Source organism: Plectropomus leopardus, chromosome 2 (genome assembly GCF_026936395.1).
Source record: "Plectropomus leopardus strain MGB_pleo_1.0 chromosome 2, ASM2693639v1, whole genome shotgun sequence".
NCBI classification, from domain to species: domain Eukaryota; kingdom Metazoa; phylum Chordata; class Actinopteri; order Perciformes; family Serranidae; genus Plectropomus; species Plectropomus leopardus.
In genome coordinates this window covers 35,618,025-35,630,504 of record NC_142177.1, presented here as the reverse complement: position 1 = coordinate 35,630,504, position 12,480 = coordinate 35,618,025, and the positions used below count along the sequence as shown (strand labels likewise).

Here is a 12,480-nt window from a genome sequence, read left to right as displayed (position 1 = left end):
GCTGTGCTTGCGTCCAGTGGCACTGTGATTGGGCAGACGAGTGTATGGGCATGTAGATGTTACCATGGAGATCACTACTTCACAGACAAGAGGCGGTTTTCCATTAACCCCCAAACTGCACAGACTGAAATTCCAAATATAAAATACGCCTATAGGAAACAAGCTCACATGAGCAATTCGAAAGAGCCATATTTCGCAAAACTGCCATTTTTTGCAAAACTACAAGGTCACATGATTTACAAAAAAGAGCGTTGGTAGGAACTGGTTCCCTCATGATGCAGCAGGCACTACAAGAGATGTCATCGCATCGCATATTTCTTCAAAATTTGAGCGGATCAGCCAGAATTTCTGAATCCACAATTACTCTGTGAAGTCAGGGACTATCACCTCCCAGAAATCCCTCAAACGTGGCCGCTCCCACGTATAAGGGGCTTAACTTTCCATTATCGCTCCCATAAACTGCCTATGTTGTCTTGAATTGGAAATAATGACAGTTAGTGTGTTGGCTGCAATAGAAATAAACCTGCTAATGTTTTGAACATCCATTGCCGTGCATCTTGGAATATTATTTCAAGAGGAGAACATCACTCAGTGGAAACAGTTATCTCACAATCGTGTTTTATTGTTTTACCTACTGGCTCCAGATTACGTCACCAGTGCAAGTCAGCAGCAGCAGTATTAGGGATATTTTGGCTTAATTTTAGTATAGTGGGAGTGAGTGGAGTTGCGTTGTCCATCTTTACATACAGTCGGTGGACTGGACCCAATCAAGCTTTATTCTTATAGCTTTATATTCAGACTCTTGAATAGTATACTGTACATGATGAAATATACAACAAAATGTAGTTTAGCATGCAGGGAGGTTTCCCAACACACCTACCACATGTAACTGCAATTACACAATCAGCACTCAGCTAGTCATATGAATGCTGATCATGGTTTCAATTCTTACTTTGCCTTTATGTAAAAATAAGAGTGCACTGTAAATGTAGATAACTTCATGCAGGATTAATTAAGCAATCCTTAAACTGCTTTTAAAGAAATAAATGAGCTGGATGAGAACGAACAGAACTGTTGTAGCCTGACAGCAGCATGTTCTCATGCCTCATATGATAAACAGAGCCCTTATCTGTGTGACTGTAACACAGATCGATAACATCACCATCAACTTTAGTGTTTACAGGATTAGAAACCCGGGTTGACTCTGACAGGAAGAGAGCTGCGGGATTGAAAATGAAAAACGATTAAAACAGGAAGTGTCTTCGGTATGAGATGAAGATCAGCTGTCTCTCTGTCCCTGTTGCCTTTACAAATAATTTCCCTTCTCTCCCTCTTGAGCACACATTATATCTCACATCTAATGGTACGTGTCAAGCGGCGTGCTCAGTAAGAGTGTGGCAAAGCTGGTGGAGCATGTGTGTGTGTTATCAGTGTGTGTACGCATTAGTCTGCGTTAATCAAACACTTGCTCGTTAAAGCTTAACAGCCACGTACACACTTAAAGTCACATGACAAGAAAGAAAAGGTGAATGTGTGTATTATCTGTGTGTGTGTGTGTGTGTGTGTGTGAGTGTGTGTGTGTGTGAGTGTGTGTGTATGTGTGTGTGTGTGTGAATCAGCAGCTGCGTCATTATGGTCTAAAGATAGGAATGCTCACCTTTGGTCTGAGGTGGGTGTGGTGCTGTAGTCAACAAACTCTAAAGGTGTGTATGTGTGTATTATGTTGTGTAACTCCACCCAAAATCTGCTAATTGTGTGGTTCTCGCTTCCATAATTCTTCTTCCTTCTTCTCCCACAGCTCATGAAAGGGATCACATTCATGCTGTGATTATTGCGGTTCAAAATGCCACAGTAAATGGTGTTATTACAAAAATTAAATACTACTACTAATGTGAAAATATAGTGAGCTGCACAGTAAAGCTGTGTTTGACTCTTCAAATGAACCACCATCAAATAAACCGAAAATTAAAGGTCCCATGTGTAGTATTTAGGGGGATATATTGGCAGAGATGGAATGTAATATACTGTTTTCTTTAGGTTATGATCACCTGATAATAGGAATTGTTGTATTTTCATTACCTTAGAATGAGCCATTTCAGTGTTTACCACAGAATTAGAGTATACGTGTGATGGGTGTGTTGGTGTGTCCCCTTTTGTCATTCTGTGTCCCCTGTCTAAATTCAGATGTTATTGCAGGTCTGTGGACTCGGTGCAAGCAGAGCTCTCGCTGATCTCTCGCTGAGTTCTTGTTTAATCAGCAGCAGTTTGTGCGTTGCAGGATGGATAATTGTACTGTTGATCCGTTAAGAGCTGATCAGATCGAGATGAGAGGAGGAGCTGTTTGTGAGTGAAAGCAAACTTTTAGGCCAGAAGAATGAATGGTCAGTTTTCACTTTTAACACGCCTGCGTTCTGCTGCTCTGTCTCTGGCCTTAGTCCGTGCTGTGCTCTGTCAGTTTGGTACCATAAATAACCTAACAGTAAATATATATTCCAATCGTGCTCCTAATCAATGGTCCAGCTCCAAAAGTAGAAAATCTATTTGTGTTGGCAGATGTTTAATTATGGTGGACTGCCAAAAATAAATGAATGTGTGGGGAAACCCTGCGTTTATGTCTTTATAGTGAGCAAGTCTCCATCCATGTAGATCGCCATGCTCACTGCCATGTTTCTACAGTAGCCCATAAAGGACAAACCAAATACTGTTTCTAAATAGTCTGCCCAGCACATAAAGGTGGGCGTCTCAAACTGGTTTGCAAAAGACATCTGAAATAACCAGTTTACTTCACTGTTCAACTATTATTACAGAAATGTCTATCATTTTGATAGATAGAAAAAGGTAATGTTGAAAAAAGGCAAATTTATCCTTTAAGTTATCAGAGAAAAAGCATGTGCATGCATCAGAAAAACACAGATTTGTAATGTGAAACTGCTTTATTCTGTTTTTTTACTGGTTTAAATCGCCTGGTCCATTTGTTTTGGAGAAAAAAAATTCAGAAAATTTGGCTCCTGGTAAAAACATCCAGAATGATGAATGCTGAAGGACTTCCAGCCAGTTGCAATCTGCACTCCTCACTGCTAGATGCCAATAAATCCCCACCAATGTAACAATTTAACCCTTAAAGCAGGTTGGGTGTTTCAAGAATAATGTCTTTAAATGTACTTTAAAATCTGATTCTCTTAAATTATATGTGATTTTATCTGTTCTGATTTTATTTCGGTGTTAATTGTTGTTAAAGAACCAGAAAATCAGGCACACTTGACCTCACCTGATGAAGTTCATGAATTGGTTTTCAGAATGCAGTATTTATTGCTTCTGAGTTTACTATCTGAAACACTCGTCCATAAGACAATCTGTCTATAAGAACTTTGCATAAAGTGTTTCCTGCTGGGTATTAATAAGTTAAAAGGCCAACATTAAAACATAATAGCAATGCAGCCCAGTTACACTGAGCTCTTAAAAGCCACCAGCACCACTCACCCGTGTCCACAGCATCTCCGCATTACAACTAACAAGAACCACAGTCAGAGAATAATGCTGACCCGAGAGGAATGATGTCATGTCATGTCATTGTCAGTCATGTAAAAGGCATGTCCTCTCTCAATTAAATTTACACCTCAGCACCCATAAACTAGCCGCGCTTCAGTAGGTCGACTAGCTACTACTTCTGATTACTGCAGTACAACTGTACCCGAACTTTGGTCTGTTCTGTTTGAGTTTTATATGATTGTATATGTAAAAAGTCTCACTACTTTATTCTGGCTTAATTGACTTTATTGTGTTTTTTATTGTTCATGAATGTAATTCTAATGCTTCTCTTTAGCTTTGTAAAGCACTTTGAATTCCCATGGTGTCTGAAATGCTTTATATAATAAGCTACCTTGTTTAGTTTACGAGTGCAAGTCATGGCTAAAGTAGCAAGAGCTCGAAAGACCAGAGGGCTGTACTACGAAGTAAGTTGGACAGAGTCAGGCTTTCTTTGCATCAGCTGGCTCAAAAAAATCCCCTAAATCCTCAGTCAGAGATGACAGGTACCATATTGTAGGTTATCAGCTTGCTTTGTTAACTCAGACTTTCTTTATTCGGCTCTGTGCTGTTCCCATAAAAGACGCCGTTAGGTGTGTTATTTGACTATATTACTGTACAAAATGGACTGATCTCGTGCCGCTACTTACTCAGAATATGAAAAAAATATTATAGCTGCAAATAAAAAAAGAGAGGAATACTGGTGGAAAATTGCTAATTATGTAAATTCATAACTTAATTTTATACATAATAGTATTACTAATCGATCATATTCATATACACCAATCAACTAATCAGTAGGACTTAGTGCTGCTGCTGTGTGTGTGTGTGTGTGTGTGTCTGTGTGTGTGTGCGTGACAGAGAGAGTGATAGAGAGGGGAATGAGAGGGTGGAAGGTGGAATATTGCAAGCAATGTTCCTGTAAGCAAAACGTTGCGAGTCGGGCTTCATTACAAGAGGCAGAACAAGTGCATCAGAGCCGTTAGCAGCTACAGATTACTGTCCACAGTTGACCCATATAGCATCATAATGTACTTGAATTACCAGAAGTACTAGATATGTTTATTAACAACCCACCAGTGTCAATAAGTCAGTGTTTTTTTATACAAGTACTTGAATGGTCACTTCTTCATGTGATCAACAGCTTTGTTTCTTGACATTTGCAATAATTTGTTTGTTTCAGTTTAAGTCTGTCTGTTTTTAAAAGTGAGAAAAAAGATAATGTAAAGGGTGAAAAGAGTTGTCATTTGAAAAAGGGAAAAACAAATCACATTTTAAAAGAAGCCAGAACTAGTATTTTTACCTAACGTGGCATGAGTTAAAAATTGCTGTCAAGCTTCATGTTTCATTATTATTATTTTTGCGCTACTATCATTATTTCCATCAACGATAACCTAAATAATTCTGCCGCTTTAACCAAAATCAGAGTCCTTCGTGTAGAATTATGTACCTATTTGGTCCATTTTAATGAAATACTTGTACACTCCCTCTTATTAGTGCCTGTATAATTAAGCAATCTCATTATCTATAATTAACACGTTCCATCACAATGACATCACCAGCTATTTCTGTAATAATGTACAACAAACATTAATGTGGTGAGGTTTGTGGGCTGCTTATTTCATTTTATTTCTCTGTTGTCTCATTGTAATAATGACTCGACTTCTGGTGGATGAACAGACGGATCATTAGTGAACACAGAGAGAGGGCACACACACACACACACACACACACACACACACACACACACACACACACACACACACACACACACACACACACACACACACTCATAGAGCACTGTGTGATATGGAGAACATCAAAAAAGACAGTTTGAAATAGAAAATTATGAAGGAGGTTAGAGGTTAACATACTGAGAGACAAATTAGAAATTGGGCCCCTGATGTTGTTTTAATAACTCTGACAGGAAAAAACAATAAATAAAGAACAACGGGATAAATCTGTTGTTGTCTTCAGGTCTCTTAAGGCTGTCTCAATCATTTATTCGTCCTCTATTGGTTTAATTTACCTAATTTTCACTGGAAACACAAACATGAACGTGCTAAATGCAACGTTCAGCCCCTGCGTTTATGTCTTGTTTATTGCGTCTGTTTAATGAAGAGGTAATGAGGCCTGACTCCAGTTCCTGATTTAGTTCTGGGGTTTGGTTCCTGAGGGACCGACAGAGAACCCTCTCTCAGACACCACAGAGGCTCGGAGGTTCAAACGGATGCGGTGGAACAAACCAACAGAACCCTGTGGTGTTCACAGTGACGGTCCCGGATGTTTTGTCGCCCTTGGCGAAGTCTCCGTCAGTGCCCCCGCTGAATAAATTAGGCTACTCAGAAATGCAGTAAATGTGCATTTACACATTCTTGGACAGATTTTAGAAACATAGTTTATTACAAATTAAAATAGTTTCAAGTTGTTTGCTCACAATATCTGTGTATAAATGGATCATGAATGACAGTGACAGGGAAATAAGAATCATGTTGATATGAAATATCGAGCTTTTGTTTTGTTGAAAAACTCAACAAATAATGTTTAAAAAAAAACGTTAATATTGGATTTTGCTACTCTAATATGTTATCCTTTCTCTAATTTCTATTTTGGAATATAATTCCTTGGGTTTTCAAACTTAACCCTCCCAGAAGCTTTAAGAGATACAAGGAAGTATACATGGATATATTTAAGCCAAAAGTAAAAGTACCATACATTTTCTCTGTAGACAACATTACAACAAATTATGGCCCTGACACACCAAACCGATGGGCAGCCGTCGGTCAGTGTTGGGCAGTCTGCCACACTAGTTTTTGGTGTGCATCCCGCACTGTTGGCAAGTCGGCCATCAAATTGTGTTGTGAATGCACTAAGTGGCTAACTGGCGTTTTGATTCTGTCCTGTTGGCCTTCCAGTTGACCTTTTTTTTAATGCCAAATACAGATTACATCTGCTTGTTGCTATGGAGACTTATTTCCTGTCATGCAGGCGCACATGAACGTACATGCAAGTTGGCTGTCAGTTGTCTTTGCTGTGTGCCCATATGCAACTTTTTGGCTGAAACACAGGCAACATGAGGTGACACAGCAACGCTATGCTAGTTTTGTGTGTGTTGTGGTACACACAGGGATGCAACTGGAGTGGTGAAATGTGATGATAAAATGGAGCTCAGACATTGATGGACATGAAACTCTTGTGGCTGAATATCGGCGAAAACCGAAACAGAGAAGTTAACTTCAACTCCCAAAGTGCATATTGGCTCATGGGTATCAGCATTTAAAGCTGTCTGAAAATAATCTCCAGAACCTGAACATTATGAGCCACATAGAGATTGGTAGTTAAAGCGGGGTTGGGGCCACTGAGTGCAAGTTTTAAAATCCATCATCAGACTTCATATCGTTGCACTTCATCTCAGTAATGTTGCTGTGACGATGCTCCATCTGTGAACCACCAGGTGACAAATATTACACAAACAGCTTTGGGATCTCTCCGGAGCTATTCTGTCATGTCCGCATAACAGAGATTCATTACTTTGGCTGCTTATAGAGAAACCAGCCATGTTACGCATTCAGCGTTTTCCGCTTTACGTGTCCTGGAAATGGCTTTGTGCTCCCTCCTCCCAGTTTGAGAACCACTGACCCACACCAGCACCACAAACCGCCACTCATGACAACCATGAGTCCAGCACCGTCTGCAGGCTGTGATGGTGTGTGTGTGTGTGTGTGTGTGTGTGTGTGTGTGTGTGTGTGTCCATGACTGAACACCAAAGAGTGAAAAATGGAGGACAGCCTTTGATGTGCACTTACATAATCTGTGGTGATGGGTTGGAATGCCACACTTTGGCCACACACACACACACACACGCACACGCACACGTACACACACACACACACACACACACACACACACACACACACACACACATACACACACACACACACACACGGTCACACACTGACCCAGTGGAATTCTCCCTTTCGTTGGTGTATCATCCTGCTCGATGCTGATTGGCTCACAGAGCTGCAGTGTGCTACTCATTTATTTTTTACAATACCTCTGCTCTTCATCATGGTTTCTTTTTGTCTTTTTCTGATTTCTCACCACTATAATTAACTTTGTTATCCTTTTTTTCACAATTGCTTGCAGTTTTGAAATGAAAGACCAAATCCTGTCTTCAACCTTTTTTTGAAGTATTTCACACATTGTACAGCAAAAAAAACCATAACGAATGGGTGGATGTTGTACAAGAGATGCTGAACTCTTTGATCTCTGAAATGGTCCTCCAGTGCCTGTGTTGGCACTTTTGCTTATTGCGATATCATGTCTTGAAGTATCTTTAAATGCTGAATCCATAAAATTTGTACAACCTAAGCTCAAAGGTTATGTCAGTCAATAAACCATGATATTTGATTAAAGTATTGAAATTGTGTCATAAAAAGAACACTACAAAAATCTGACGTTTTGTCATCAGATTTTACGAAATAAAAATATAAAAAAAACATATTGATCCAAAAGATTTTTAAATGTAGGAACATAAACAAAATATGACTTAAGACTCCATAAGTAATTTGAACTATGTACATTATTTAGATTTTGAGATTTGCTCATTTTCGTCAGCAGCAGAGTGAAAAAGCATTCATTGTTCCCGTGTGCCACGTGGCATGTAGTGAGAAACCTTGTGAATCACAGTTTTGCACCACATACTGTATAACACGGTGCAAAGACATTGTTACAAACTTACAACATGAATGAATGCTCTAGCTATTGTAGTTTTTATTTTAGATATATTTAAACAGGATTATGCAAACGACATCTCAGTGCGGCCGTCACAGGGAAATACCGACATACGGGTGAAGTATGATTTTTGCACGGCACATAAGGCGAGGTTGTGACATGATGACGGGGCACAAATAAGCCTAAGCTTTCAGCTGCAAAAAAATCAATGTCCCAGCTATTGGGGACTATATTTTAGATTGATTTAACCCTTTGAAAACTAAGCAAATTGGCTTGATTTATTTCAATGACCCAAAAATTAGCAAGAAATGTGTTAAAGGCACAAGAAAATTACCAGAAAATGTGTTTAAAAAAAAAAAAGTTAATAAAAACAACAAGGAAATGACCTGTGAAAAAGTGCTTAAAATGATGATAATTTTGTAACATAATTTTAAATATGTAATTATGATCATTATAAATATAACATTTTTCTCCTAGCATTTGAAAATAACACAAATATACATATTTCTGACAATTTGTGCATTATTTCTTATCAAGTTGCTCATTGCCTTTTTTTCCTCACGATTTGGAAAGAAATCGCACCAGTTTGCTCAGAGTTCAAAGGTTTAAATACTTGTAAAAGGCACCACAAGAAAAGTGATGATAATGATTAAACAGGATCATGCAAACAACGATCTCCTGCGACCGTCTGTGGGAAGTCCGTTCTTAAAAGGTCAGCTGTCTGGGAGGCCTGATTTTGGTGCACATGAGGTTGTACATATTTTAGAGTCAGTGATCTCCTGTTTTCATGTGACAATCAAAGAAATCCTCTCCACGTCAGAGTCATAACCTCGGAGCAGACGGTTCAGCGGGAGCAGATATTTACCAACCAATCATGCGTCTCAGAGGAGCAGCGCGAACCGATAATCAGTTTATATCTTAACGACCTCAGTGGTTCGGCGGAGTCCTTTAATAATCAGAGATGAGAAACTCTCGTCTAATTGGCCCAATTAGTCTCTGTGCTATTAATTAGTAAAAATCAAACAGAGTCTTGAACTGATCTGCCCGCTGATGACGGTGCTGCGCCGACTATTTCCTGTGTGGATGCTGTTTATAAAATCCTGCCTTCCTGTCTCTGTTTTTATTCTGCAGCCACAAGAACATGTTTACCCCCCTGTTTCCATGGTAACCCGAGAGGAGCATGCACGTCGGGGTCAGGAGTTAACCTCAGCGCTCATCTCCGCCTCCCTCCAGTGAGAACTACACTACCCACGATTCTTGTGAACTGACGACCCCAGTGTGACGTGTAGATCAGTTTAAGAAAGACACTCAGAGGGTCAAAAACTAAAACAACACGACGACAAAAACAACAACAACAACAACACTGCTGTGAAGAAGACCAACATGGCCAACAACACGGCGGACCACCCTCCGGGGAACTCGGTTGCAGAGGGCAACCATGACGGGGACTTTGGGGTGACCGTGACGGATCTGAGGTCCCTGATGGAGCTGCGGAGCGCAGAGGCCGTCAACAAGATACAGGACACGTACGGAGACGTGCAGGGCATCTGCCGCCGTCTCAAAACATCGCCGATAGAAGGTGAGACGCGTCCAACACACTAAACCTGTCACAAACATCTTTATTTCCTGTTTTGAAAGAGTCAAAAGTGAGTTATCAGCAGGAAAGAACTGATTTTGGGCAACTTGACTCAGTTTTCCACCAAAAACACTGAAAGGTCCAGCGTTTGGAGATTAAAAGTAACAAATTAGCCCTTTTATCTAACGATCAAAGCTCCGTCAGGCTGTGAATACTTTCTATTGAATAGGTGATGACTGACTGATCATTTTGCCTGCTTTAGTTCAAGCTGTATGTTGTAAGTGTGTCTGGGAGCAGTGAGGAAAGGTGCAGAAAGAAAGTTTATTACCTTAAACTGGGCTTATCTCATCATACTGTTCTTCAGTCGGTAGTAAATGATCCGTGGCCTTGTGTGGGTCCACGCTCCAGAGTTTGGGAATCACTGTTTTATTTCATACTTCATTTAATCAAGACATGGATCAGTATTAAAGTCAATGGTTTGAGTCGTCATTCTGGGATCAGCAGACTTGAATCTTGTTCAGTTAAATCAGTGTTTGTCAGTCAAGGTAGATTTACCAGCCGGGCCCTGCTGGGACCCCAAAAGTTCTCTGTGTGTCAGTCGACTCATTAAATGTAAATTTGTTTGACAATTTGCACTTAACTTATCAACTGTGTTTCTGCACTGTTAGCTAAACTTGTGACTATGGATGTATGATAATATCGGCACGTCATATCAGCAGATACTGGCTTTAAATTGAAATATGGAAATCAGCCAACATGCTGTTTTCCGATGATATCACACACAGATATTTTATTTTATTGACAGTGAACATGTACAGAACTCAACACTATACCATAACTCATATGCTGATAATAGTTTTTATCTTAAATCTGGATCTGTGAAGTAAGTAGCAACACAAGTTATTAGATAGATGTAACAGAGTAAAAAGTACAATATTTCCCTCCAAAATGTAGTGGAGTATAAAATAAAGTATAAAATAGCAATGAATGGAAACACTCAAGTACTTCAATATTGTAATGAAGTGCAGTACTTAAGTAAATGTATTTCGTGACATTCCATCATTATCATCAATAATAATGCTGATTATTTAGGAAACACACACCCTTATATCAGGAGGTGACAGTGTGTGCACCATTAAACACTGATAACAATACAAACACACGACATATGAACAGTCCTTGTTTCGCGCTGATAGATGACCAGTTTGGATTTTAGTCAGCGCTTCATGTGAGGCCAGAAAATGGCCGACATGCTGCTGTTTGTTATTTCGCTCCCCCACTCTCATCTTTTGATCCCTTTGTGTGTGTGTGTGTGTGTGTGTGTGTGTGTGTGTGTGTGTGTGTGTGTGTGTGTGTGTGTGTTTGCAGCCATCGGTCCATTCCAGGATTGAAATTAGTTCCAGCCCGTTCCCCTAATGGCTCCATAGATCATTGCTCTGTTCCATTTAGTAATCAGAGGACAGCTGTAGTCGCGTCCTCCACGCAAGAAATTACTCACTTTAATGAAGAAACTGTAATTATATTTTCACTGCAGAGGGGAGGGGGGAGGGGAAAACCAGGGGGACACCTAAATGTGAGGTTGGGGGCAAACACACACGATGATTGACTAGTGCAGTTAACTAGAGTGAACCCGGTCAAGTCGTTTATCACCATTATTTTCTGATCTTTTATTCAGAGATTCAGTACTTTGCTTTCATGAAGTTGTTGGAATGTGAGAGGCAGATAAAATCTCCAAACTACAGGAAACTACATTTCCCATAATGCAGCTGGACACTCATCACCGCCTGTTTGTAAGGCAGGCTTTCTGTTATAATTTTTTTTTTTTTAAAGATATTTTTAGGGCTTTTATTGCCTTTCTTTGAAAGGACAGGTATAGCGTGAATGGGGGAGAGAGGGGGAATGACATGCAGCAAAGAGCTGAGGCCGGACTCAAACCTGCGGCTGCTGCGGCAAGGACACAACCTCTGCTCTACCAACTAAGCCACCGAGCGCCTCCGCTGTGATGAATTCATAGTCTGGGGCTACCAGCAGCTCAGTTGGTAGAGTGGGCGCCCCATGTACAGACGCTACGTCCTCGCTGCAGCGCTCGCAGGTTCAATTCCAGCCCTGGCATTTTGCTGCATGTCATAGCGTCTCTCTCCCCCTTTCACGTGCATGCTATACCATAGGCAAAAATAATAATAAAAATAATAAGAATTATAATAAATTCATAGTCTCAAATCCGAGCTGAGTCCACCCTGATGACATCACTGTGACATCATCACAGTTGTTTTTTAGAGCCACAGATGACATCATTCGCCTGGCTGTTTTCACAGACGTGTAGAGCTAACCTGAGCTGACTTTGGCCTGTAAAATGTCAGTGGTGTGGCGCTTTAAATCTGTCTTTATGATTGTGTGTCACGCTGTTCTGGAATTGATTGGTAATTTAATGTTGAATTTATGCTAACGATGTTAATAGCAGCGCTGCTACGCCGGCTGAACGAGTCGTAGATTATCACAGTGTGTCCACTTTAATGAAGAGCTCCAGAGTAACTGTTACACTGGAGCGTTGAGTGAAGTGGATTGTATCACTCACACTGTTTGTACATATGTATATTTATATTGCGATGTTGTGTATCACTGTATTACAGATGGATTGATACCAA

General features: G+C 40.2%; 1 protein-coding gene across 6 annotated transcripts in view; it reads left to right on the top strand.

The window, feature by feature from the left end:
• LOC121960036 (plasma membrane calcium-transporting ATPase 1-like) overlaps positions 1–12,480 on the top strand; it is a 132,566-nt gene that overhangs the window by 43,971 nt on the left and 76,115 nt on the right. For all 6 annotated transcript variants that reach the window (XM_088069580.1, XM_042509639.2, XM_042509646.2 and 3 more), the window contains one exon: positions 9,391–9,838. In XM_088069580.1, the coding sequence (XP_087925706.1) occupies positions 9,643–9,838 (196 nt within the window). In that variant the 5' untranslated portion in view covers positions 9,391–9,642. The remainder of the gene's footprint in view (positions 1–9,390; positions 9,839–12,480) is intronic.